This window comes from Odocoileus virginianus, chromosome 27 (assembly GCF_023699985.2).
Source record: "Odocoileus virginianus isolate 20LAN1187 ecotype Illinois chromosome 27, Ovbor_1.2, whole genome shotgun sequence".
Lineage (NCBI taxonomy): Eukaryota > Metazoa > Chordata > Mammalia > Artiodactyla > Cervidae > Odocoileus > Odocoileus virginianus.
The window spans coordinates 44,766,581-44,789,554 of NC_069700.1; the positions used below are offsets into that span (position 1 = coordinate 44,766,581).

The 22,974-nt window shown below is 39.1% G+C and overlaps 1 protein-coding gene across 3 annotated transcripts in view; it reads left to right on the top strand.

The window, feature by feature from the left end:
* Nucleotides 1–22,974, top strand: part of ZNF311 (zinc finger protein 311) — a 32,070-nt gene that overhangs the window by 4,241 nt on the left and 4,855 nt on the right. For 2 of the 3 annotated variants that reach the window (XM_070456876.1, XM_070456877.1), the window contains 4 exons: nucleotides 16,822–16,897; nucleotides 21,258–21,349; nucleotides 21,693–21,819; nucleotides 22,454–22,558. In XM_070456876.1, coding sequence (XP_070312977.1) covers nucleotides 16,822–16,897; nucleotides 21,258–21,349; nucleotides 21,693–21,819; nucleotides 22,454–22,558 — 400 coding nt within the window. Of the gene's footprint in view, nucleotides 1–14,381; nucleotides 14,913–16,821; nucleotides 16,898–21,257; nucleotides 21,350–21,692; nucleotides 21,820–22,453; nucleotides 22,559–22,974 lie in introns of those variants that run through there. The other variant, XM_020890318.2, reaches the window with a different exon arrangement.

The following is a 22,974-nucleotide window of genomic DNA, read 5'->3' on the forward strand; positions in this document are numbered from 1 at the left end:
TTATACTTGGCTGATCTAATCTGATTTCTAAGGGAATTACTGTTCACCCTGGAATAATTGATTCAGATTATAGGGAGAGATTCAAATTATGATATCATCTCAGATACTATGGCAGTTCAAAAAGGGGGACAAAATTGCCCAATTACTTCTTTTACCTTGCATTTCTATTAACTCCTCTAATGGTATATGGAGAGGTGGATTTGATAGTATAGATCAAAAGCAATCCTTATGGACATCAATAATATCTGAATATGTATGACCAAATATAAATGTCAAAATTAATGGCAAAAGATTTTCTGATCTTCTTGATACTGGATCCGATATTACTATTATTTCCAAACATTGAGGGCCCAAATCTTGACCTATGCAGAGAATTTCTTGGCAAATTGCAGGAGTTTCTCAAACCAAAGTACAAGAGGTTTATCAAAGTGTCCAAATATATCCATGTGAGGGACCAGAAGGCCAGCCTGCAACATTATGACCTTATGTGATAGATGCACCCCTTAATTTAATAGGAAGAGATTTACACATGCAATGGCAAACTCAAATATATATTCCACATTTTTCCTAGGGGCCACTGCCCATTTAACAAACAATACAATTACTAAAATAACTTGGAAAAATGACGAGCCTATTTGGACAGAGCAGTGCCCCCTTACAAAAGAGAAATTAGAGGCTGCTAAGGACTTATAGATACACAATTGAAATTAAAACATATAGAGGAATATTGTTGCCCTTGGAATTCTCCCATTTTTGTAATAAAAAACAAATCTGGCAAATGGCATCTTTTAACAGATCTTCAAAAAGTTAATGCATCTATGAAACCTATGGGTGCATTGCAACCAGGAATTCCATCACCTACCACTATTCCTCAAAACTGGCATATTATTATTATAGATTTACAAGATTGCTTTTTTACTATACCTTTACACCCTCTAGACCAAGAGAGATTTGCTTTCTCTCTTCCTTATCCTAATCATGTTGGGCCTCATAAATGATATCAATGGGCTTGTTGCCTCAAGGAATGATGAATTCTCCCACCATAGGTCAATATTATGTAGCCAAACCCCTTGAACCTATGAGAAAACAATTTCCTGACTTTCTTGTTATTTGTTACGTGGATGATATATTGTTTTCGGCTCCATCTGTTTTAGAAACTCAACAAATGTTTGACATAGCTCAACAATGCTTAAGAGCTTCTGGATTAATCACTGCCCCTGAAAAGATTCAAACCTCTACAGCCTACCATTACTTGGGATTTATTGTTAATAGACAACGTATTACTCCCCAACTAACACAGATTCGTGTTGATAAATTATCAACCTTGAATGATTTTCAAAAACTTTTAGGTGATATAAATTGGATTAGACCCTCTTTAGGCACTGCAAATTATCAACTGACTAATTTATTTAACACTTTAAAAGGAGCTCCCGATTTAAATTGTCCTCATTCAGTTTCACAAGAGGCACGAGAGGAACTCTGGTGCAAAATAAATTGCAAAAGCAGTTTCTTACTCATATTAGACTTGAATTACCTCTACAGTTGTTTATACTCCCCTCTCTCCATTCTCCCACAGGACTTCTTGCCCAACAAGAATACCCAATAGAATGGATCTATACCCATTTTAGAGGGACGAGGTCACTTACACCCTATCTTGATTTGATCCCTCTAATCATTATCAATGGAAGAAATAGAACTGGACTCTAATTGACTCCAATCCTCATAAAATTGTAGTACCTATTAATAAATCTCAATTTGAGAATGCATTACAAACTTATACCAATTTCCAAATAGCCTCCTTGGAATATTTTGAAGAAATTTCATGTCACTGTCCCTGTAACAAACTTTGGAATTTCTTCAAAAATACTGAATTTATTATCTCTCACATTGTCACATCACAACCTAGACCTCAAGCTGATGTTTTCTATATAGATGGGACTAAAAACACCAAAGCCTCATTCTGGTCTCTCAAAGAATATAAAGTCTTTTATACTAAATTTCACTCTGCTCAACAAAATGAATTATATGCTCTTATTCGGGTTATTCACCTACATTCTTATCCTATTAATATAGTTTCTGACTCCTTATATTCAGTTTTTGTACTAAGAAATATAAAAACTTCTACCATAAATTCTAATCAATCTATTATCCAACAACTTTTTTTGAACTACAGTCTCTTATTAGGAACCGCACTGCCCCCATTTATATTACCCATATTCAAGCACATTCTTGTCTTCCTGACCCTATGGCCCATGGCAATGAACAAGCTGATAAACTTGTCTCTTTTGCTACTCCTGAAGAACAACATGCTCTATTGCACAATAATGCTTGCTCCTTACACCAAATTTGAAAAATTCCATACCAATATGCTAAAGAAATCATTAATAATTGTTCTACTTGTAGGCCCCTAAATCTTCCCCCATTACACAAGGTATCAATCCTTGAAGATTACAACCCAATGAACTATGGCAAATGGATATAACTCATTGCCCTGAACTTTCTCCCTCTTCCTTCTTACATGTCTCAGTCTATACAAATTCTTTTATATGAGCCACACCTCTCCAAGGTGAAACTACACAAGATGTTATAACTCACCTGTTAGCTTGCTTTGCAGTAATGAGAACACCTAGTTCTATAAAAACAGACAATGGCCCTGCCTATATTTCTAGGCAATTCAAACAATTTTTACAGTCATTTTCTATTAAACATATTACAGGTATTCCTTATAATCCACAAGCACAGGGCATAGTTGAACGAGCACATCACACACTGAAACTACAAATAAAAAAATTAAAAAGGGGGAATACACAGGAACACTTCTATCTTCCTTATCCAGAGCAGACTTTACTAGATTCCAACGCAATATATTCTTTAAGCCGTTAACTATTGTTAGTACAGCTTTATTTGTTTAAAATTTTTTAAACTTACTGCAAGGAGATATTTTGACAAAAGCAGAAAAACATTTCAAGGCATTGAAGGACACCTCCCTTCATCTGCCCATTTGGTATCAAGATGGGTTGACTAAACAATGGAAATCTGGAAAATTAATCTTACAGGGAAAGGGGTATGCTTGTATTTCTCCAGATGGATCCAACGAAATCAGTTGGCTCCCTCTTCAGAAGATCTGCCCCCCGGGGAGCCACTCGCATTCAAGATAGAGAGGAAATGGCAAAATCCGCAGGAGGAGGAGTTTCCAGTACAAGCCATGGCGGCTTTAAAAATTTCCAAGAAACACCACACTCGACATCATCGACCTTATGGTCTCCCTACTTGGGGACAGATAAAAAAACCCTTACTAATCAAGCTGAAAATCTGATTTCTCAACAGGGAATGCCTTGGAATCCTGAAAATATTTTTGTCACTATGCTTGCTTTGCTTGCTTTTGCTTCCCCTGCTCAGACTGACTTGATTAATCACACTTGTTGGGCTTATATACCTAACCCGGCTTTATTGCAGGTTGTAGAATGGACAGATAAAGGACTGGTCGTATCCACTAATGACTCAGTACATATGCCTCCTCCTTGGAGCTTGGAGGGGCCCTCTCATCCTGAGGAAGAAGGAAGACTAATTAACATTTCTCTAGGCTATGAAATCCTTCCTTTATGCATGGGCCCAGCAGAATTATGTATTAATGTTAGTCGACAAACGTGGGCTTTCGTCCTGCCTCCAAAAAAGAACTTCCACACATTGCTTGGACTGTTTACTGCCCTGTCCCTTTCTGAGAACCAGTTCCAAACTCTGAGAACCAGTACCAAAACTCTAGGGAAAGGACAAAAATTGGAATGTAAGGTGTTTACTTATAAGGACTTTAAATATACTCCTGTTTATTGGGATAGATGTCAAGCTAAATTAGGAAAATTAATGTTTGTGGCCAGTTACACCATTGTTGACTGGGGACCCTATGGTATGTGGTTATCTAACTTCTCAGATGATATTAACAGTACTATGTATGGTTATGTTACTCAAGTAGCATGGAAGGTTACCAAAACTACGATGGAGCACTTCCATGACAAAGGACTCCTTGGCTGGCTTGACGGCGGAATGGCACCTCCTCGCCCTCAAATCATCCTCAATAAACAGATTGGGCCTGAACAATTGGACATCTGGAAACTTGCTGCAAGTACTGAAAAACTTGGAACTTGGACTGGATATTTCACAGAGACCAGTTGTAATCATAGTAACTATTCCTTCTATTATAATCATTCATAGTTTATACAAGCTTGTGTTCCCCTTCCTTTTGTTATAGCCATAGGGAACTTACAATTTAATAAGACTCTATGTTCTGTGACTTGTATAGATTGCAAATTGTATACTTGTCTTAATTCCTCTATTTCTCTAAAAAATGAATCCCTTTTGATTCTTTGAACTCGATGTAGTCTGTGGTTGCCAGTAGATCTCCAACGATTCTGGGAGGAGGGTCCTACGGCAGGACTTGCCTCCCGGTTACTCACTGAATTACTCTGATGATCTAAGCGATTCATTGGATGGTTAATTCTTGGCATTTGGGGGTTAATAGCCATTTATACCACTGCTGCCGTCACAGGCATTGCTTTACAAACTTCAATTCAAACACAAAACTTTATTCAAAACTGGACTAAAGATACCCATACTATGTGGGCCACTCAAACTCCGATAGATGAAGAAGTTCAGGATAAAATTCAGGAATTATAAACAGCCATCCAGTGTATTGGAGATCAATTACTAGATTTACAAAAACAAGTATTATTACATTGTGGTTGGAATTCTACTCAATTTTGTATCACTCTTCTTCAATTCAACCATAGTGCTTACAATTGGGAACAAATCAAATTTCATCTGCAAAATATACATAATAATGCTTCCTTAAATGTACAGTTGTGGCAAAACAAAATTTTGGAAACCTTCTCTAAGAGTCTACCCTCTTCCAACAATTTAGAAACCTTTGCTGAACAGCTGACTGATAAATTATCTGGGCTGGACCCTCAAGGATGGTTTCAAAGCATTACACATAGTATTGGATCTGGAACTATAATGTTGATAATGGTCCTAGTGATAATATTTGTAGTATACCGATGCCTTTCAACTAAAATTGTTCAAACTAAACAAACTCAATTGGTCAGGGCCTTTTTCACAAAAGTATCTACAGTCACCCACAATTGTGAAAAAATTCAAAAGGGGGGAATTGTCAGGGGATGTTCAGCTTTAAGAGATCCAATATGTTATTCTTTTCTTTTGTGTGCCCTTTCTCAAGGATTCTCTATTCCTTATCAGTTCCTGGAAAACAGGAATGAGCAGAGCTGCACGAAGTTCTCAGGACTGAGATCATGAGAAAGGGCATCTGCTTGGATTCCTTTCAGTGACTCCCTTCAGTGATTACCTTCAGTGACTTTACTTAAATGTAATCTATTCAGTTATGCCCCTCTTATTCAGGATATGGAATGCTTTCTGGCCCTTTGAAGATTGTTATTTGGTTGGCTTTGTTTTTGCTCAGTTTTTTTACTGCCTAAAGCTGCCTTGTATGAAGATATATAAACATGCTTTTTTGCAAATAAAGCACCCTTGTTTCACTCAAGACTTGGATCCCCTGCATTCTTCCTCTCGTCAACTCCAGTCCCCAGGTCCTGGTCTACAAGGACCATGACACTAGGCGAATAACAGTTGTCACAGGGCCAGAAGACAATCCATATCCTGAGTAATAGGGTCGTGACTGAGTAGATTACATTAAAGTAAAAGGTCATTGAAGGGAATCCACGCATGCACTCTGTCTCATGACCTCAGTCCTGAGAACTGCATATAGCTCTGCTCATTCCTATTTTCCAGGAACTGATAAGGAACAGAGTGCCCTTGAGAAACAGCACACAAAAGAAGAAAATAACATGTGGATTCCTTGAAGTTGGACGTCCCCTGACAATTCCCCCTTTTTTATTATTTTTGTGAAAAGGCCCTGACCAACTGAGTTTGTTTAGTTTGAACAATTTTAGTCAAAAGACATCGATATATTACAAATATAATTACCAGGACAATTATCAATGTTACAGTTCCAGACCCAGTACTATGAGTAATGCTTTGGAACCATCCTCGAGGGTCTGGCCCAGATAACTGACCAGCTAGCTGTTCAGCTGAAGTTTCCAAATTGTTGGAAGGGGGCAGACTCTTATGGAAGGCTCTAAAGATTTTTTTTTTAATAATTGTACATTTAAGGAAGCATTATCATGTCTGTCTTGCAAGTGAAATTTGATTTGTTCCCAATCATAAGCACTCTAGTTGAACCTAATAGGAGTAATACAAAATTGGTAGAATTCCAATCACATTTTAGTAATACTTGTTTTTGTAAATCTCCTAATTGATCTGTGACCCATTGGATGGCTGTTCTCAATTCCTGTATTTTATCTTGAGCTTTTTCATCTATCTGAGCCTGAGTGGCTCACATAGTATGAGCATCTTTGGTCCAATTTTGAATAAAGTTTTGTGTTTGAATTGAGGTTTGTAAAGCGATGCCTGCAACAGCAGCAGTAGGGTAAATGGCTATTAATCCCCAAATGCCAAGAATTATCCATCCAGTGAATCGTTTAGCTCACCGGAGTTATTTAGTGAGTAACTGGGAGGCAAGTCCTGCCATAGGACCCTCCTCCCAGAGTCGTTGGAGATCTACTGGCAACCACAGATTACATCGAGATCGAAGAATCAAAAGGGATTTGTTTTTTATAGAAATAGAGGAGTTAAGACAAGTATATAGTTTGCAATCTATACAAGTTACAGAACTTATTGAACTGTAAGTTCTGTATGGCTGTAACAATAGGAAGGGGAACATAAGCCTGTATGAAATATGAATGATTATAATGAAAGGAATAGTTACTATGACTACAACTGGTCCCTATGAACTATCCAGTCCAAGTTCCAAGTTCTTTGGTGCTCGCAGCAAGTTTCTAGATATCCCATTGTTCAGGCCCAGTCCGTTTATTAAGGACAATTCAAGGGCCAGGAGGTGCTATTCCACCCTCAAGTCAGCCAAGTCCTTTGTCATGGAAATGTTCCACCGTAGTTTTGGTAACCTTCCATGCTACTTGAGTGGCATAATCACATATAGTGCTGTTAATATCATCTGAGCAGTTAGATAACCACATACCATGGGGTCCCCAATCGACAATGATGTAACTGGCTACAAACATTAATTTCCCTAATTTAGCTTGACATCTATCCCAATAAACAGGAGTATATTTAAAGTCCTTATAAGTAAACACCTTGCATAATGACTTTTGTCCTTTTCCTAGAGTTTTAGTAGTGTTGACATGGTTCTCATAGAAAGATAAGGCAGTAAACAGTCCGAGCAATGTACAAAAGTTCTTTGTGGAGGCAGGACAAAAGCCCACATTTGTCGACTAACATTAATACATAATTCTGCTGGGCCCATGCATAAAGGAAGGATTTCTTAACCTAGAGAAATATTAATTAGTCTTCCTTCTTCCTCAGGATGAGAAGGCCCCTCCAAGCTCCAAGGAGGAGGCATATGTACTGAGTCATTAGTGGATACGACCGGTCCTTTATCTGTCCATTCTACAACCTGCAATAAAGGGAGGTTAGATGTATAGGCCCAATAAGTATGATTAATCAAATCAGCTTGAGCAGGGGAAGGAAAAGAAAGCAAAGCAAGCATAGTGACAAAAATATTTTCAGGATTCCAAGGCATTCCCTGTTGAGAAACCAGATTTTCAGCTTGATTAGTAAAGGTTTTTATTTGTCCCCAAGTAGGGAGATCATGAGGTCCATGACATCAAGGGCAATGCTTCTTGGAGATAGCCTCCATTGCCTATATTGGAATTTCTTCCTCTGGGGGATTTTGTCTTTTTTTTTTTTTTTTCCTATTTGGAACGCTGGAGGCTCCCCTGGGGCAAATATTCAGAAGAGAGAGCCAACTGATTTTGTTGGATCCATCTGGAGAAATACAAGCATACCCCTTTCCCTGTAAGATTAATTTTCCAGATTTCCATTGTTTAGTTAGCCTGTCTTGATACCAAAACAGCAGAGGAAGAGAGGTGTCCTTCAATTCCTCAAAATGTTTTTCTGTTCTTGTCAAGATATCTCTTTGTGGTAAATTTTAAAAATTTAAAACAAATAAAACTGCATTAACAGTAGTTATAGGATTAAAGAATATATTGCGTTGGAATCTAGTAAAGTCTGCTCTGGATAAGGAAGATAGAAGTGTTCCTGTGTATTCCCCCTTTAAAAATTTTTTTATTTGTAGTTTCAGTGTGTGATGTGCTCGTTCAACTATGCCCTGTGCTTGTGGATTATAAGGAATACCTGAAATATGTTGAATAGAAAATGATTGTAAAAATTGTTTGAATTGACTAGAAATATAGGCAGGGCCACTTTCTGTTTTTATAAAACTAGGTGTTCCCATTACTACAAAGCAAGCTAACAGGTGAGTTATAACATCTTGTGTAGTTTCACCTCGGAGAGGTGTGGCCCATATAAAAGAAGAATTTGTATAGATTGAGACATGTAAGAAGGAAGAGGGAGAAAGTTCAGGGCAATGAGTTACATCCATTTGTCATAGTTCATTGGGTTGTAATCCTCAAGGATTGATACCTTGTGCAATGGGTTGAAGATGTAGGGGGTCTACAAGCAGAGCAATTATTGATTTTCTTAGCATGGCAGTATGGAATTTTTCAAATTTGGTGTAAGGAGCGAGCATTATTGTGCAATAGAGCATGTTGCTCCTCAGTAGTAGCAAAAGAGACAAGTTTATCAGCTTGTTCATTGCCATGGGCCATAGGGCCAGGAAGACAAGAATGTGCTCAAATATGGGTAGTATAAATGGGGGAAGTGCGGTTCCTAATAAGAGACTGTAGTTCAAAAAAAGTTGTTGGATAATAGATTGATTAGAATTTATGGTAGAAGTTTCTATATTTCTTAGTACAAAAACTGAATATAAGGAGTCAGAAACTATATTAGTAGGATAAGAATGTAGGTGCATAACCTGAATAAGAGCATATAATTCATTTTGTTGAGCAGAGTGAAATTTAGTATAAAAGACTTTATATTCTTTGAGAGACCAGAATGAGGCTTTGGTGTCTTTAGTCCCATCTATATAGAAAACATCAGTTTGAGGTATAGGTTGTGATGTGACAATGCGAGAGATAATAAATTCAGTATTTTTGAAGAAATTCCAAAGTTTGTTACAGGGACAATGACATGAAATTTCTTCAAAATATTCCAAAGAGGCTATTTGGAAATCGGTAGAAGTTTGTAATGTGTTCTCAAATTGAGATTTATTAATAGGTATTATAATTTTATGAGGATCGGAGCAAATTAGAGTCCAGCTCTATTTCTTCCATTGATAATGATTAGAGTGATCAAATCAAGTTAGGGTGTAAGTGACCTTGTCCCTCTAAAGTGAGTATATATCCATTCTATTGGGTATTCTTGTTGGGTAAGAAGTCCTGTGGAAGAATGGAGAGAGGAGAGTATAAACAACTGTAGAGGTAATTGAAGCCTAATATGAGTAAAAAACTGCTTTTGCAGTTTATTTTGTACTAAACAGTTTCTTCCGTGCCTCTTGTGAAAGTGAATGAGAGCTATTAAAATTGGGATCTCCTTTCAAAGGGCTTCCCTGGTGGCTCAGACGGTAAAGCGTCTGCCCACAATGTGGGAGACCCGGGTTCGATCCCTGGGTTGGGAAGAATCCCTGGAGAAGGGTGGCAACCCACTCCAGTACTCTTGCCTGGAAAATTCCATGGACAGAGGAGCCTTGTAGGCTACAGTCCATGGGGTCGCAAAGAGTCAGACATGACTGAGTCACTTCACTTCAAAGTATTTAATAGATTGGTCAGTTAATAATTTGCAGTGCCTAAAGAGGGTCTAATCCAATTTATATCACCTAAAAGTTTTTGAAAATCATTCAAGGTTGATAATTTATCAACACGAATCTGTGTTAGTTGGGGAGTAATACGTTGTCTATTAACAATAAATCCCAAGTAATGGTAAGGTGTAGAGGTTTGAATCTTTTCAGGGGCAATGATTAATCCAGAAGCTCTTAAGCATTGTAAAGCTATGTCAAACATTTGTTGAGTTTCTAAAACAGATGGAGCCGAAAACAACATATCATCCATAAAATGAATAACAAGAAAGTCAGGAAATTGTTTTCTCATAGGTTCAAGGGCTTTGGCTACATAATATTGACCCATGGTGGAAGAATTCATCATTCCTTGAGGCAACAAGTCCATTGATATCATTTATGAGGCCCGACATGATTAGGATAAGGAAGAGAGAAAGCAAATCTCTCTTGGTCTAGAGGGTGTAAAGGTATAGTAAAAAAGCAATCTTGTAAATCTATAATAATAATATGCCAGTTTTGAGGAATAGTGGTAGGTGATGGAATTCCTGGTTGCAATGCACCCACAGGTTTCATAGATGCATTGATTTTTCTAAGGTCTGTTAAGAGATGCCATTTCCCAGATTTCTTTTTTACCACAAAATGGGAGAATTCCAAGGACAACAAGATTCCTCTATATGTTTTAATTTCAATTGTGTATCTATAGGTTCCTTGCTGCTGCTGCTGCTGCTGCTGCTAAGTCGCTTCAGTCGTGTCCGACTCTGTGCGACCCCATAGATGGCAGCCCACCAGGCTCCGCCATCCCTGGGATTCTCCAGGCAAGAACACTGGAATGGGTTGCCATTTCCTTCTCCAATGCATGAAAGTGAAAAGTGAAAGTGAAGTCGCTCAGCCGTGTCCAACTCTTAGTGACCCCATGGACTGCAGCCCACCAGGCTCCTCCGTCCATGGGATTTTCCAGGCAAGAGTACTGGAGTGGGTCGCCATTGCCTTCTCTTAGTAGACTCTCCTTTCTCTTTTGTGAGGGGCCATTGCTCTGTCCAAATAGGCTCATCATTTCTGGCTTCTTCTCCAGTTACACTACGGGAAATAGCAACTTCCAGTCTAGCTAAAAAATCAGCATAGGCTTCATTAGGCCCTTGTGATATCTTAGTGTAGCTACCTTTAGGTTCCCCTTGAGGAGTAATTCAATCCCAAGCTTCAAGGGCAACTTCTTTCAATTGCTCATGCAACAAAGGAGGGCATTGTATTTGAGCTTTCGCCGCATCAAATTGCCCTGTATCCCTTAACATTTCAAAAGTAATTTGGTTTTGGGGGGCGCCAGCTCTAGCATTAGAATTGGCATGATGTCAGGCCACATCATGAAACCATATTGTCCATTGAAATTGAAATTACCTTCATCGAGGAACCAGGGATTATGTTCAACCACCGTTTGGAAACAAGGTTAACGTGAAACAGAAAGTCCTTGAACCTTAAATAAATGGTGAAGTAAAGTAGAAAAGTGGTGGGGCTTTCCAGCCATTCGTCCCATAACCCCGCACTTACCAACCTCCGTAGATCCTAACAGTCACTCCGTCCGCTTGCCAAGGGCGTTCACTAGGTCCCTGTTTGGGCGCCACTTGTCACGGTCTTTAGACCAGGACCTGGGGACTGGAGTCGACGAGAAGAAGGACACAGGGGACCCAAGTCTCGAGTGAAACAAGGGTACTTGATTTGTAGCAGCGTGTGCTTTATATATCTCCATACAAGGAAGCTTTAGGCAGCAAAAATAAAGTTGAGCAAAAACAAAACTAGGCGAATAACAATCGTCACAGGGACAGAAGAAAATCCATATCCTGAGTAATAAGGAGGTGGCTGAATAGATTACGTTAAAGTAAATGGTCATTGAAGGGAATCCACACATGTGCTCTCTCTCATGACCTCAGTCCTGAGACCTGCATGCAGCTCTGCTGTTCCTATTTTCCAGGAACTGATAAGGAATAGAGGCCCTTTAGAAAGAAAACACAAAAGAAGAAAACAACATGTGGATTCCTTAAAGTTGAACATCCCCTGACAGTGAGTGACCATGTATTGCATCTTTCCTGCAGCCTCTTGCTCAATGCCTTTGTGCAGTATTCCCTGAACTCAATTTCAGAATTAGGTACTTAGGGATCAGTCTAATCAAAACCCAATTTCCTGTAGAGGAAAAGGATACATTTAATTTGGAGAATTGAAGAAAATTTTTAATATGATGATCATTATTTAGCAATTATGAGCTATGCACTTTCATATATATTGTATTTTCATCCTCACAATGTTGTTGTTTAGTCAATAAGTTGTGTTCAACTCTTTTGCAACCTCATGGACTATAGCCCACCAGGTTCCTCTGTCCATGGAATTTTCCAGGCAAGAATACTGGAGTGGGTTGCCATTTCCTTCTCCACGTATGAACCAGCATCTCCTGCATTGGTAGGTGGATTCTTTACCACTGAGCCACCAGGGAAACTCTATGCTTACAATGAGCTGAGATTAAAGAATTTATTACAATTTTATAGGTGCAGCAACTGAGATGCAAAGCAGTTAAATGACTTGCCCAAAATATCAAGTTAGTGAATGGCAGAGCCAGGAATCAGGTCTTCAAAATATAAGACTGATGAACTTTGTATAACACTGTTTTATAACTAATGTGCCAAGTGCTTTCAAATCTCTTTTATTTTTGAATAAATAGAAGCCCTGATAGGTCTGGAAGACTACTTTTTATCAAAATAGCCCCAGTATGAGATCCAGGACTCTAGAGTCATTAGTTTCTTTTCTAATTTTATCCTCCTTTGTAGTTTTAGACAGAATTTTAATCTCTTGGGCCTCAGGTTTCTCAAGAGTGAATGAATGAATTGTACTTGGTCAAAACTAGGGTCTCTTTCAGACTTGCAGTTCTATCATTTGAATCATGAAATTTAATGCCAGACAGAGGATGAGATGGCTGGATAGCACCACCGACTCAATGGGCATGAGTTTGAGTAAACTCCAGGGAGTTTGTGATGGACAGGGAGGCCTGGCGTGCTGTGATTAATGGGGTCACAAAGAGTTGGACACGACTGAGTGACTGAACTGAACTGAATGTGTTAAATGATTTCTGTATATTGTCTCATTTGGGAAACATGGACCTTGCTTAGGTTCACATGCACCTGGTTACCAAGTAATTTAGTCTGGATTCAATCTCATAATGAAGTTAATTTTATTTGATTTTGATAAGCTGTAAAAGAAGTTATAACCATTCACAAAGCTATGCAATCACTCATTCCACTGAAAGGGACCAAGACTTCTTGGAGAAATGGCTAGTTCCAGGTCTGGAGCAAGAAATATAGAAAATGATCCTGAAATATCTTGTCCTGCCAGAACTAAAAAAAGGGAAAAAAAAACTATCAAAGATTCAGAGTTAGATGAAAAGAACACAGGAAACAAAATAAAGGGACTCCCACTGGCCAAAGATGGAATCACTTGAACATCAAAAAGAAAAAATAATAATGACTGCAATTAAGACTCCTTTGAAGAAAAAAAAAAAAAACTCCTTGAATGTTTTTTAAAAATCTGTGAGTTAATGATGTTCAAAAAGAGAAAACAATAAGAAATATTAGTTACCAATTACTGCATAATAAACTACCCCCAAATTTAGAGTCAAACAGCAAGTATTATCTCACACAGTTTCTACAGGTCAGGAACCTGAGAGCAACTTAGAGATTGCTTCTGGTTCTGTCTTAAGGTTGCAGCCGATTTGTTGACCCAGGCTGCAGTCATCTGAAGGCTTGGCAGAAAGCTGACAGTTCCACTTCTAAACTCACTCATATGGCTGTTGGCAGAAAGCTTTAGTTCCTCACCACCTGGGTCTCTCCTTAATGTATGGCAGCTGGTTTTCCCCAGTGTGAGTGATCTGAGACTACAGGAGAAAAGAGAGACCAAGATGAACACCACAGTTTCTTTTATTACCTAGTATTAGAAGTAACATAACATCATTTCTGCCATACTCAATCGGTCACACAAACCAACCCTGGTATAATACAGGAAGAAGCTACACAAAAGTATGAATACTGGAAGGCAGTGCTCCTTGATGGTTATTTTGAAAAGTTGTTAATGTATAATAACAGCGGCCATGGCACCTAGGGCATGGCTGTTTACCCTCAAAATTGGCAGTTAAATAGAAAGGTAAACATTTATTCTGTCTTTTCTGTTAGAACTGACATTTCAGAATAACCAAACAACCCTGAATTTACAGGTTAAGGAGATAAAATCCTTTTAAAAGGAATTCCAAATCATAAATGTGAAAAAAAAATTTTTAATTAGAAAATCCCGGTTTTGCAATAAAATGCTTGATTCAGGCAAAGATCATCAGTGGATGAAACCACCAGATGAAAGGTTGATGAACTTTACATGGAAGGATCCAACTAGCAAGTGCTGATTCACTGATGAATCTTAACATCACAGAGAGTGAAATAATCCAACATTATGTGCCTCCTGATGTAAAGCAAAAGGAAGTAGGTAGCACCACCTAAAAATAATGCTTACCCATAAAGGTAAAGCAAACTCTAAACCTTTAGAGCTAACATCTAGTTAACAAATACAAGGCTAGAGAAACAAATTAAATGGGGATGGACTCAGACCAAGCCAGCATGTGGAATATGCAGGACAAATGGCCAAATATGTTCGATGGGGGAGAAAGTGAAAGATGGAGGAACTATCCTAGATCTAAATTTTAAAAGATTTAAGACAAATAACCAAATAAAGTACATAGACTTTAGATCGTGATTCAAAAAAGCAGCATATTTTATGTATTTGGGAAATTCAAATATGGACTCAGTATTAGATGGTACCCGGGAGTTATTTTAATTTTGATAGTTGGGATAATGACATTGTGGTTCTGTTTTAAGAGATGCATTCTGAAGAACATAAAGCAAGAAATAACACGTTTGGGGCTGCGGTTGCGGACGGTTTCTAGGGAACTCCTCAACCAGCGAGTTGATGATTTCCTAGAAAGTCACCGGAAATGATTATTGAAGGACTAGGAAGTGGAGCTAGAACAAATTCCTTTATTTTGTCATTTCTAGAGAAGAATATCGGCAGGAAGGTCTGTGTCTCCAGCCAGCGTGGGATGGGACTGTAGCTGCCGGGCTCCCAAGCTGCCACTGGGGTCTCCGAACCCTCCGAGGGGCGGCTGGAAGGAGGCCGACACCACCTCCTGCTTCACTTAAATCTTAATATTAATACACCTCCTACCAGGGACCCGGAACGGCGGGCGGGGATGGGGCGGGGCTTTGGTGCCGCGTTGCGCGGGATCTGGAGTCCGCCGCGTATTCCTGCCCGACAAGGGATTTTTTTTCTCCGTCTCCCCCGCGCTCTTCTTGCTCTCAGCGGCCGTTTACTTTTCTTTTTTTTCATTTATTTTCCTCCCCAGCATCCATTCGTGCATTCTTTCATTTGGCCAATTTCTAGCTGAGCGACTCCTGGTGTAGGCACTGTTTTAAACTTTGGGGATAGAGCAGTGAACAAAATAGACAAAAAGTCCGTGCTCTCAAAAGCCTAGAAGCTTACATTATAGTGAAAGGAAGACCTGCAATAAACAATGGAAAGTATATAACTTATGCACCTTGTTGGAAAGTGCTGTATAGGAAAGCAAGGCATGTCATGATTGGAAGGAGGTGGTAGACTGTAATTTTAAATAGCGCACCTAAATAAAGTAGGTTTCCTAGGGAGGATTACATGCAAGCAAACAGTTGAAGGAGGCGAGATTATTCATCGTGAGGATAGTTTGAGATAGAGGGAACAGCCAGTGCAAAGTCCCTAAAATAGAACCGTACCTAAAAAGGAAGAGAAAGATCTGTGGGACTGAAGGGGGTTGAAGGGGGATGGGGGCGGGGGGGAGAATAGTAAGAAAAGTGGTAGCAACCCTGTAGACTCATATGGCCCTGTAAAGACTTTAGCTTTTATTTTGAATGAACAGAGGCGATGCAAAGAGATTCTTTAGGGTCTTATACGCTACTCTTTATTTTGAGTAAGATGGACGCATTGAGGGCTTTTAAGCAGAGAACTGAAATGATCCAACTTAAGTTTTAAATGGCCCACTTTATTGTATTGAGAAAAGACAAGTAGAAGACAAGGACAGAAGCAGGAGACCAGTTTGATGGCTAACACAATACAGGGCAAGGCAAGCAATGGTGGCTTGGGCCAAGATGGTGGCAGGAGAAATTATATTCTGGATATATTATCATATTCAGTTTGTTCCTCTTCTCCCTCATCTCTCATAGATACTCCAGATTCTCAGTGATTCCTTCTTTTCACTTTGGTCACACCCCTCTATTCTCTCTTCTCTTCATCAAATATACAGGAAAACAAGGTATGGGATCATCACTAGCTTATTACTGCTGATGAACCCCACATCTAGGGCAGTATTGATACATCAAACCAAAAAGCAGCTTCCCTGTGGGTCAGGAGCAGTCTTTGACTGGTCTCACCAAGGCTTATATCCCTGAAAGGAGGCTAGTATCCACTGGAGCCACTTCAAAACTGGTTATCTGGGCAAAGCCAGGATTGACTTTAGGAGCTGGATCCAACCAGCAGAGAAGAAACTGGGACAGTATTAGAAGACTGGAAAAGAAAACATGCAGCCGGTAAAAAAAAAAAAAGGAGAATCTGCAGTGAATCACAAGGAGGAAGAAGTAGTGAGTCCAGGAAAGGAGGAAAGCAATGGAAGTGTGGTGGGCTTGGATTGACTGTGTGGAAGTTTTCTCCTTCAAAATACTTTTTCTGGATTACCTGGTGGTGTTTTTAAGTTATAGAATAATTGGATGCCATTTCTGTTTTTCATAAGGTATATCGGAGACTGAGCCCCTGTTTTTCTCACCCCTTTTGGTAGTTTGGAGAGTTGATTTCCATGAATAGAACTTTATAGTTGGTTGCATAACCAACCAATATGCAGTTTACCATAAATTTTCTGTCCCTCCATAACTTCTCCAAATGTTTTCTATTCCTTGCAATAGACTGTGGTATCAGAAGAGAGTCCAGGATCACCAAACCAGTTTGGCATCCCTGATACCATGTTCCTACAGGAAAGAGGTAATGTACACAGGGGATTGTGGCAGGAATTATGGCAGCTAAAAATGGGGCAGGGACACAGACTAGGTGAGAGATGCTTCCTGGGGCCTGGGAATATGCTCATTATTGAGTATTTATAGAAAAATATATTCTTTGTATATTAGCCTTGGCCTGGTATTGACAGGAACTAAATTATTCAGTTTATGCCCTCATCTTAAATCAAATTTGGAAAAAAAATAAAAATTCATAAGAAAAGATTCTTCAAAGCAGTTTATGGAAGCTTTGAATGTATTCATCCACTTATTATATGTTCAACTCGATATATATATGACAAGTAGCTTACATATGGGTACATGAATATTTACACATGTTAAACTTGTAGTATAATTTGGTAACGCCTCCCCAACCACAGTTTTACCAACGTGTAAATATTGATTGTATGTCATTTTATTTCTGTACATCTGTTAACCCTGAGATTTTTACATTATAGTATAGGTATACCTGAGAAATAAGATAAAGCCACGGCAAAAGAAGGAGCAAAGGTTTTGTTGTGAAACTTTGGAAAAAATAAAGGAGGGGAAATGTGGGACTGGGCTTTAGAAATGCTCTTCGGTAGCATACACGAAGAGAAAAGTGGAGAAGATTTGTGTGCTAAGTCGCTTCAGTCATGTCTGACTCTGTGCGACCCTATGAACTGTAGCCCACCAGGATCCTCTGTCCATGGGATTCTCCAGGCAAGAATACTGGAGTGGATTGCCATTCCCTTCTCCAGGGGATCTTCCCCACCCAGGGATGGAACCAGCATCTTTTACACCTAACCAGCATTGGCAGGCGGGTTCTTTACCACTAGTGCCAGGTGGCGCTAGTGGTTTGTATAGACAGAGGCTATTAGACAGAGGACTAGGCACCTGGACACCCCTAAAATAGGCTTGTAGGATGATACGTATTATCTGCAAAGAAAAAAAAAGGTAAAATGAATTTCTAAGCATATTATTGGAACTTCCAGAAGAGAAATCTTGAAATTTCTACTGTAAAGTAATCATAAAGGAAAAATTAATACTATAGAACATATTTATCACAAATTTAAGAGGTAGAAAATAATGGATATTGCTTAACTTGGTTGTTAATTTTATTTCATTTTTTTAAAGTTTAAAAATATATATAATTTTATGGTTCACATCTGACCTGAGTATTCCAGTCCTCTTTTTCTCAAAAGATATTGAATTCTCTTCCTATAAGTGATTTTTAGGGCCATAAAGTTTACAGTTACTTAGCATAATATGTAAATGAGTTAATCTCATCCTGGATAATATCTGTACATTGTTTTAACAAATAGTTTTGTCATGGGCTGAATGTTTCTATCCCCTCAAAATTCATATGTTGAAGCCCTACCCCCCAACCCAGTGTTACGATATTTAGGGGTGAGGCTTTGGGAAGTAATCAATTTTAGATGAAGTCATGAAGGTGGAACCCCAGTGATGAAATGAATGTCCTTAGAAAAGGACACTCTCACCCATGTGTGAATTCCCCCAAGTTCATTTTTAACTGACCTTTCAAATTCAGAAACTAAGAAATAAAGTTTAAGAATCACTACAGTGAAGAGAATTCCCTCGCACTCCAGTCATTAGGACTGCTGCTGTTGCCTAAGTTCAGTTACTGATGGGAGAACTAAGGTGCCACGAGCCGCACTGCACAGTTCAGTTCAGTCGCTCAGTCTGTCCAACTATTTGCAACCCCATGGACTGCAGCACGCCAGGCTTCCCTGTCCATCACCAACTCCTGGGGAAAAAAATCACTACAGTGGTTACCAGGGGCTGAGGAGAAGGAAAAATAGAGTTGTTGTTTTGTTGTTTAATGGGTATAGAGTTTCAGATTTGCAAGATGAAAAAGTTCTGGAGATCTGTTATGATTTTAGTGTGGTACATTTGTTACAAGCGATGAGCTAATATTGACACATTATTATTAACTAAACTCTAAACTCCCTAGTTTATATTGGAGAAGGAAGTGGCAACCCACTTCAGTATTCTTACCTGGAGAATCCTGTGGACAAAGGAGCCTGAAGGGCTGCTGTCCATAGCATCACACAGAGTCGGACATGACTGAAGCGACTTAGCATGCATGCATGCATTGGAGAAGGAAATGGCAACCCACTCCAGTATTCTTGCCTGGAGAATCCCAGGGACAGAGGAGCCTGGTGGGCTGCCGTCTCTGGAGTCGCACAGAGTCGGACATGACTGAAGCGACTTAGCAGCAGCAGCAGCAACAGCAGTTTATATTAGGATTCATGCTTTGTGCTATACAGTTATATAGGTTTCTACAAATGAATAATACTATGTATCTGCTATTAAAGTAGTATGCAGACTATTTTGATGCCCTAAAAGTTCTGTTCCACATATTCATCCTCCTCCCACCACTGTGAATATTTTAACACTATTGAAACACTTAAAAATAGTTAAAATGGTAAATTTCCTTTTATATTTTTTTTACCACATTTAAAAACAGTTTTTAATGTAATGAACACTTAGGGGAAAAAAGCCACTACAAAGTAACAAAAGTTTTGTAATTTATGAAGAAGATATGGTAAACATCCAACTGGGATGCATATGGAGGAAAGTTGGAGTTAAATAAGGATATGCTTTGTCAAAAATTTAAGACTTATACATTTGACTGTATATAAATTTTACTTTAAAAATAAGAATATAAACAAATATTCAACTTTAATGATATGTGTCATAGTGTTAGGGGTCATATATGCTAATGTCTTCAACTTACTTTGAAATGCAACAAAAAGTAAAATGAATTTATAGATAGTTAGATGGACAGATATGCAATAAATCAAATATTGCAAAATGTTAATAGTAGAATGTCAGTGGTGAGTATATGGATATTTCCTATATAGTTCTTTCAACTTTTCTGTATATTTGAAAATGTTCATTATAAAATGGTGATTGAAAAAAAACAATTGGGAGGTTAAAGTTTATTGATATTATAAGGAAAAGAACTGTTATGGAACATTTTGGAACAAAGCATGTGTCTGCTGTGAGCTCTGTACCTTCCAGGGGATTGGTTTCCCAACCAACCAACTTTTTGAGACAAAGAGTCATAAAGTAACAGACTTTCAGAGGAGATAGTGGGGAAACTGTATGGAATCCACAATGATTGTGAACACAGACCTGTTTTGATCAAAAGCTAAGGGTGACATAGACCAAAGAAGAATCTTCTTGACACATTTCTGAAGAAAGAAGCCAGTTTTTTCCTAAATTGAGGTTTTGGTGAAATTGAAGTGATAGTTTTGGGGTCCTGAGGCCAAGGGATGACCCTAGAGTCTTACCGATAGGTGACTTCAGACCAGAAAGGAATGTTCTTGGACTGGGGAATATGTTGATAACTATCAAGAAAGATAAACCACCATAAACACGGAAGCTACAGAAAGGCCAGGTTGGCCTGCAAGGAATAAAACAGGGGCCCCATTAACCGGTATTGAGAAACTGTACTTTTTTCCCAATCCATATGGATCATACCTGGTCATTTGTACACTCTGAGAAAGTTTCTTTTGCATTTTAAAAAGTGGAGTGTGTTATACTATACTGGAAGGGCAGTTGGGGGCGGGGAGCCGAATTGCTTAATACTAGGGAATTAACAGGAAAAAGACTCAGAATCAAAGGGGGAAAGTGATTTTCTCTAATAAGAACAAGAAAAAAAATTTTTCTAGTGAACTAAGTGGAGATAGACCAACTAGTAAGTTACATAAAGAAGTAAGCTTTGGACCTATCCCTTTTTATTTATATTTATTTATATTTCCTTTTAAAAAAATATATGTATTTGGCTGCATTGGGTCTTAATTGCGGATGCAAGGTCTTTCACCTGATAGCTGCAGTGCCCGGGATTAGTTGCTCTGTGGCAAGTGGGATCTTAGATCCCTGACCAAGGATCAAATTTGTGTCTGCACCACCAGGGAATTCCCTCTGTGGATATTTCTGATCCATACCTCTCCTTTTTTCCCCTCCACCTTCACCCCAAGTCTTTCTGGACAAAATTACTGCAACATTCAAATACAGGAAGCCAAGCTGTCATATTAAGCTGGTAGTCAGTGATTTGGGCCTTTTAGGTCTTCTAGGATTAAGAGAGACAGAGTAAAGGATTTAGTAGGTGAGAGGAAAGAAGAGTGCACTTACAGTTGGCTTGGCTGCTGGCCAGGTCATGATACCTCACACTGGAAACTGAGACTAGAGGAATAATGGAGAAAGAGGATACTGTAACGCAGTCGACTTACCCCCTAGATCAGAGCTTCATAAGTTTCTACATTGGGGGAGGAGAGGATGAAAGTAGGCTTCATTAACACCGTGCTGAATTGACTCTAGGCTTATTTCCCTTCTCTCAGCTCTACCATTTCCTCAGTGCCCTGCCTTAGCCAGAGATGAAAGCCAAGGAAACCTGCCAGGAGCAAAACATACAGTGATGAGCCAGCCTCAAGTGAGCTAAGGCCCCTTCCTTCCTTCCTGAAAATATATCTCTGTCTCCTAAATGTGTCCTTGTCCTCACTCCCTTACCTGGCTATGCCACTCCCAAGTCCAGGTGCTCCCTCTCCTAAGGGATGCTTTTTTGGATGACAGACCACTTGTGGATTGTTTGTTCTTTCGTTATTTTTTGCTACTGAAAGCCTAAGCTTCCTTTCACCTCGTCCCCAGATATACACCAAACAGTATCAGCCTTTCACTTCTGTAAACCTTCTCCCTACAAATTCTTTTCTTCTGCCTCTGTTTCCTGAGGGAACTATGAAATTTCCTCCCACAATAGCAGGAACATGTTGTTTCAGGAGTCAGTGACATTTGAGGATGTAGCTGTGAACTTCAGTTATGAGGAGTGGCAGTGTCTGACCCACGCTCAAAGGCACCTCTATACAGATGTGATGTTGGAAAATTATGGGAACATGGTGTCACTTGGTAAGAACTTTCCCTGCACTTGGCTTAGTACTTTCTCCCTTCCTTTTTCTTTTCATTGCTTTGTTGATGTGTATGGGGTCTCATATTGAAAATCAGAGCCCTCATTCTTTATCATCAGCTTCTTCCTCCCAGATTAGTTTTGAGTTGTCCCTGTTTACATAGCAAGAGAATTTCCTGACTAATTTAGTTGCTGTTTTCTGATTCTCTGAAATGAAAGTCTCTCTGAATAGAATGGAAATCCTTAGCTTCTGTTCTCCCTAGATTCTTGCCTTCTCAAGCCTCTCATTTTCCATTAAATGCTTTGTATCCATCGCCTAGTCATGAACTCCTTCCTAGCGGCTGAAAGCAGATCAGCCTTCCTTTACAAACTCCCATTCTCCTAAAAAGAACAGGGAAAATATAACCAATGACAGTTTTCCATAAACTCTTTCTTTGCCTTTCTGAGTATTGACTTCTGAGAAAGTCCTTCAACCTGTTTCATTTACGGGTTACCAAACCCCTGAATAAATGCTTTTCTCTGCCCAAATAGACATTTCTTTCCTATTTTCATATGCAAACAGAGGGATCAAAGTAAATGTTAGGGCAGTTCTTTGTTGCTATACACACTTATTCCTTCTTCCTTCTGTACAACCAGGATTTTCATTTTCTAAACCTCCTTTGATCTCCCGTCTGGAGCAAGGTACAGAGCCCTATGTTCAGGATCAACAGGACTGGGAGTTCCTGAGCTGCTCCTATCCAGGTGAGTGCCAGAGAAGCTGTCTGTCCCCTTGTGTGTTCCATGTGACAGAATGGTTATAGAATGTTCTTAGTGGTGGGCCATCCATCCTCAAGGGCCCAGAGGAAATCTATCTAGGAAATCTTAAAAGCAGAGAAAACATACTATTTGGGTAATTATTCTGTCATTATCTAATCAGCTCTCTGCAACATATCTAATAGACTTTTTGCAATTTCTTGCAAAAAGGCTCTGACAATTTATCTGCCCTCTGTGTATCATTTACTACAATGCTCAGAGAACATTGCTTTTCTGCCTCTGGATTTTAGGGGATTTTGTTTGTTTGTTTGTTTTTTCAGGACCTTCCCTCATTCGGAGTCCTGAGCCTTTGACCCTTGTCTTTTTCTATTCTCTGTTATTGTGAAGTTGGATGCCTGCCATCC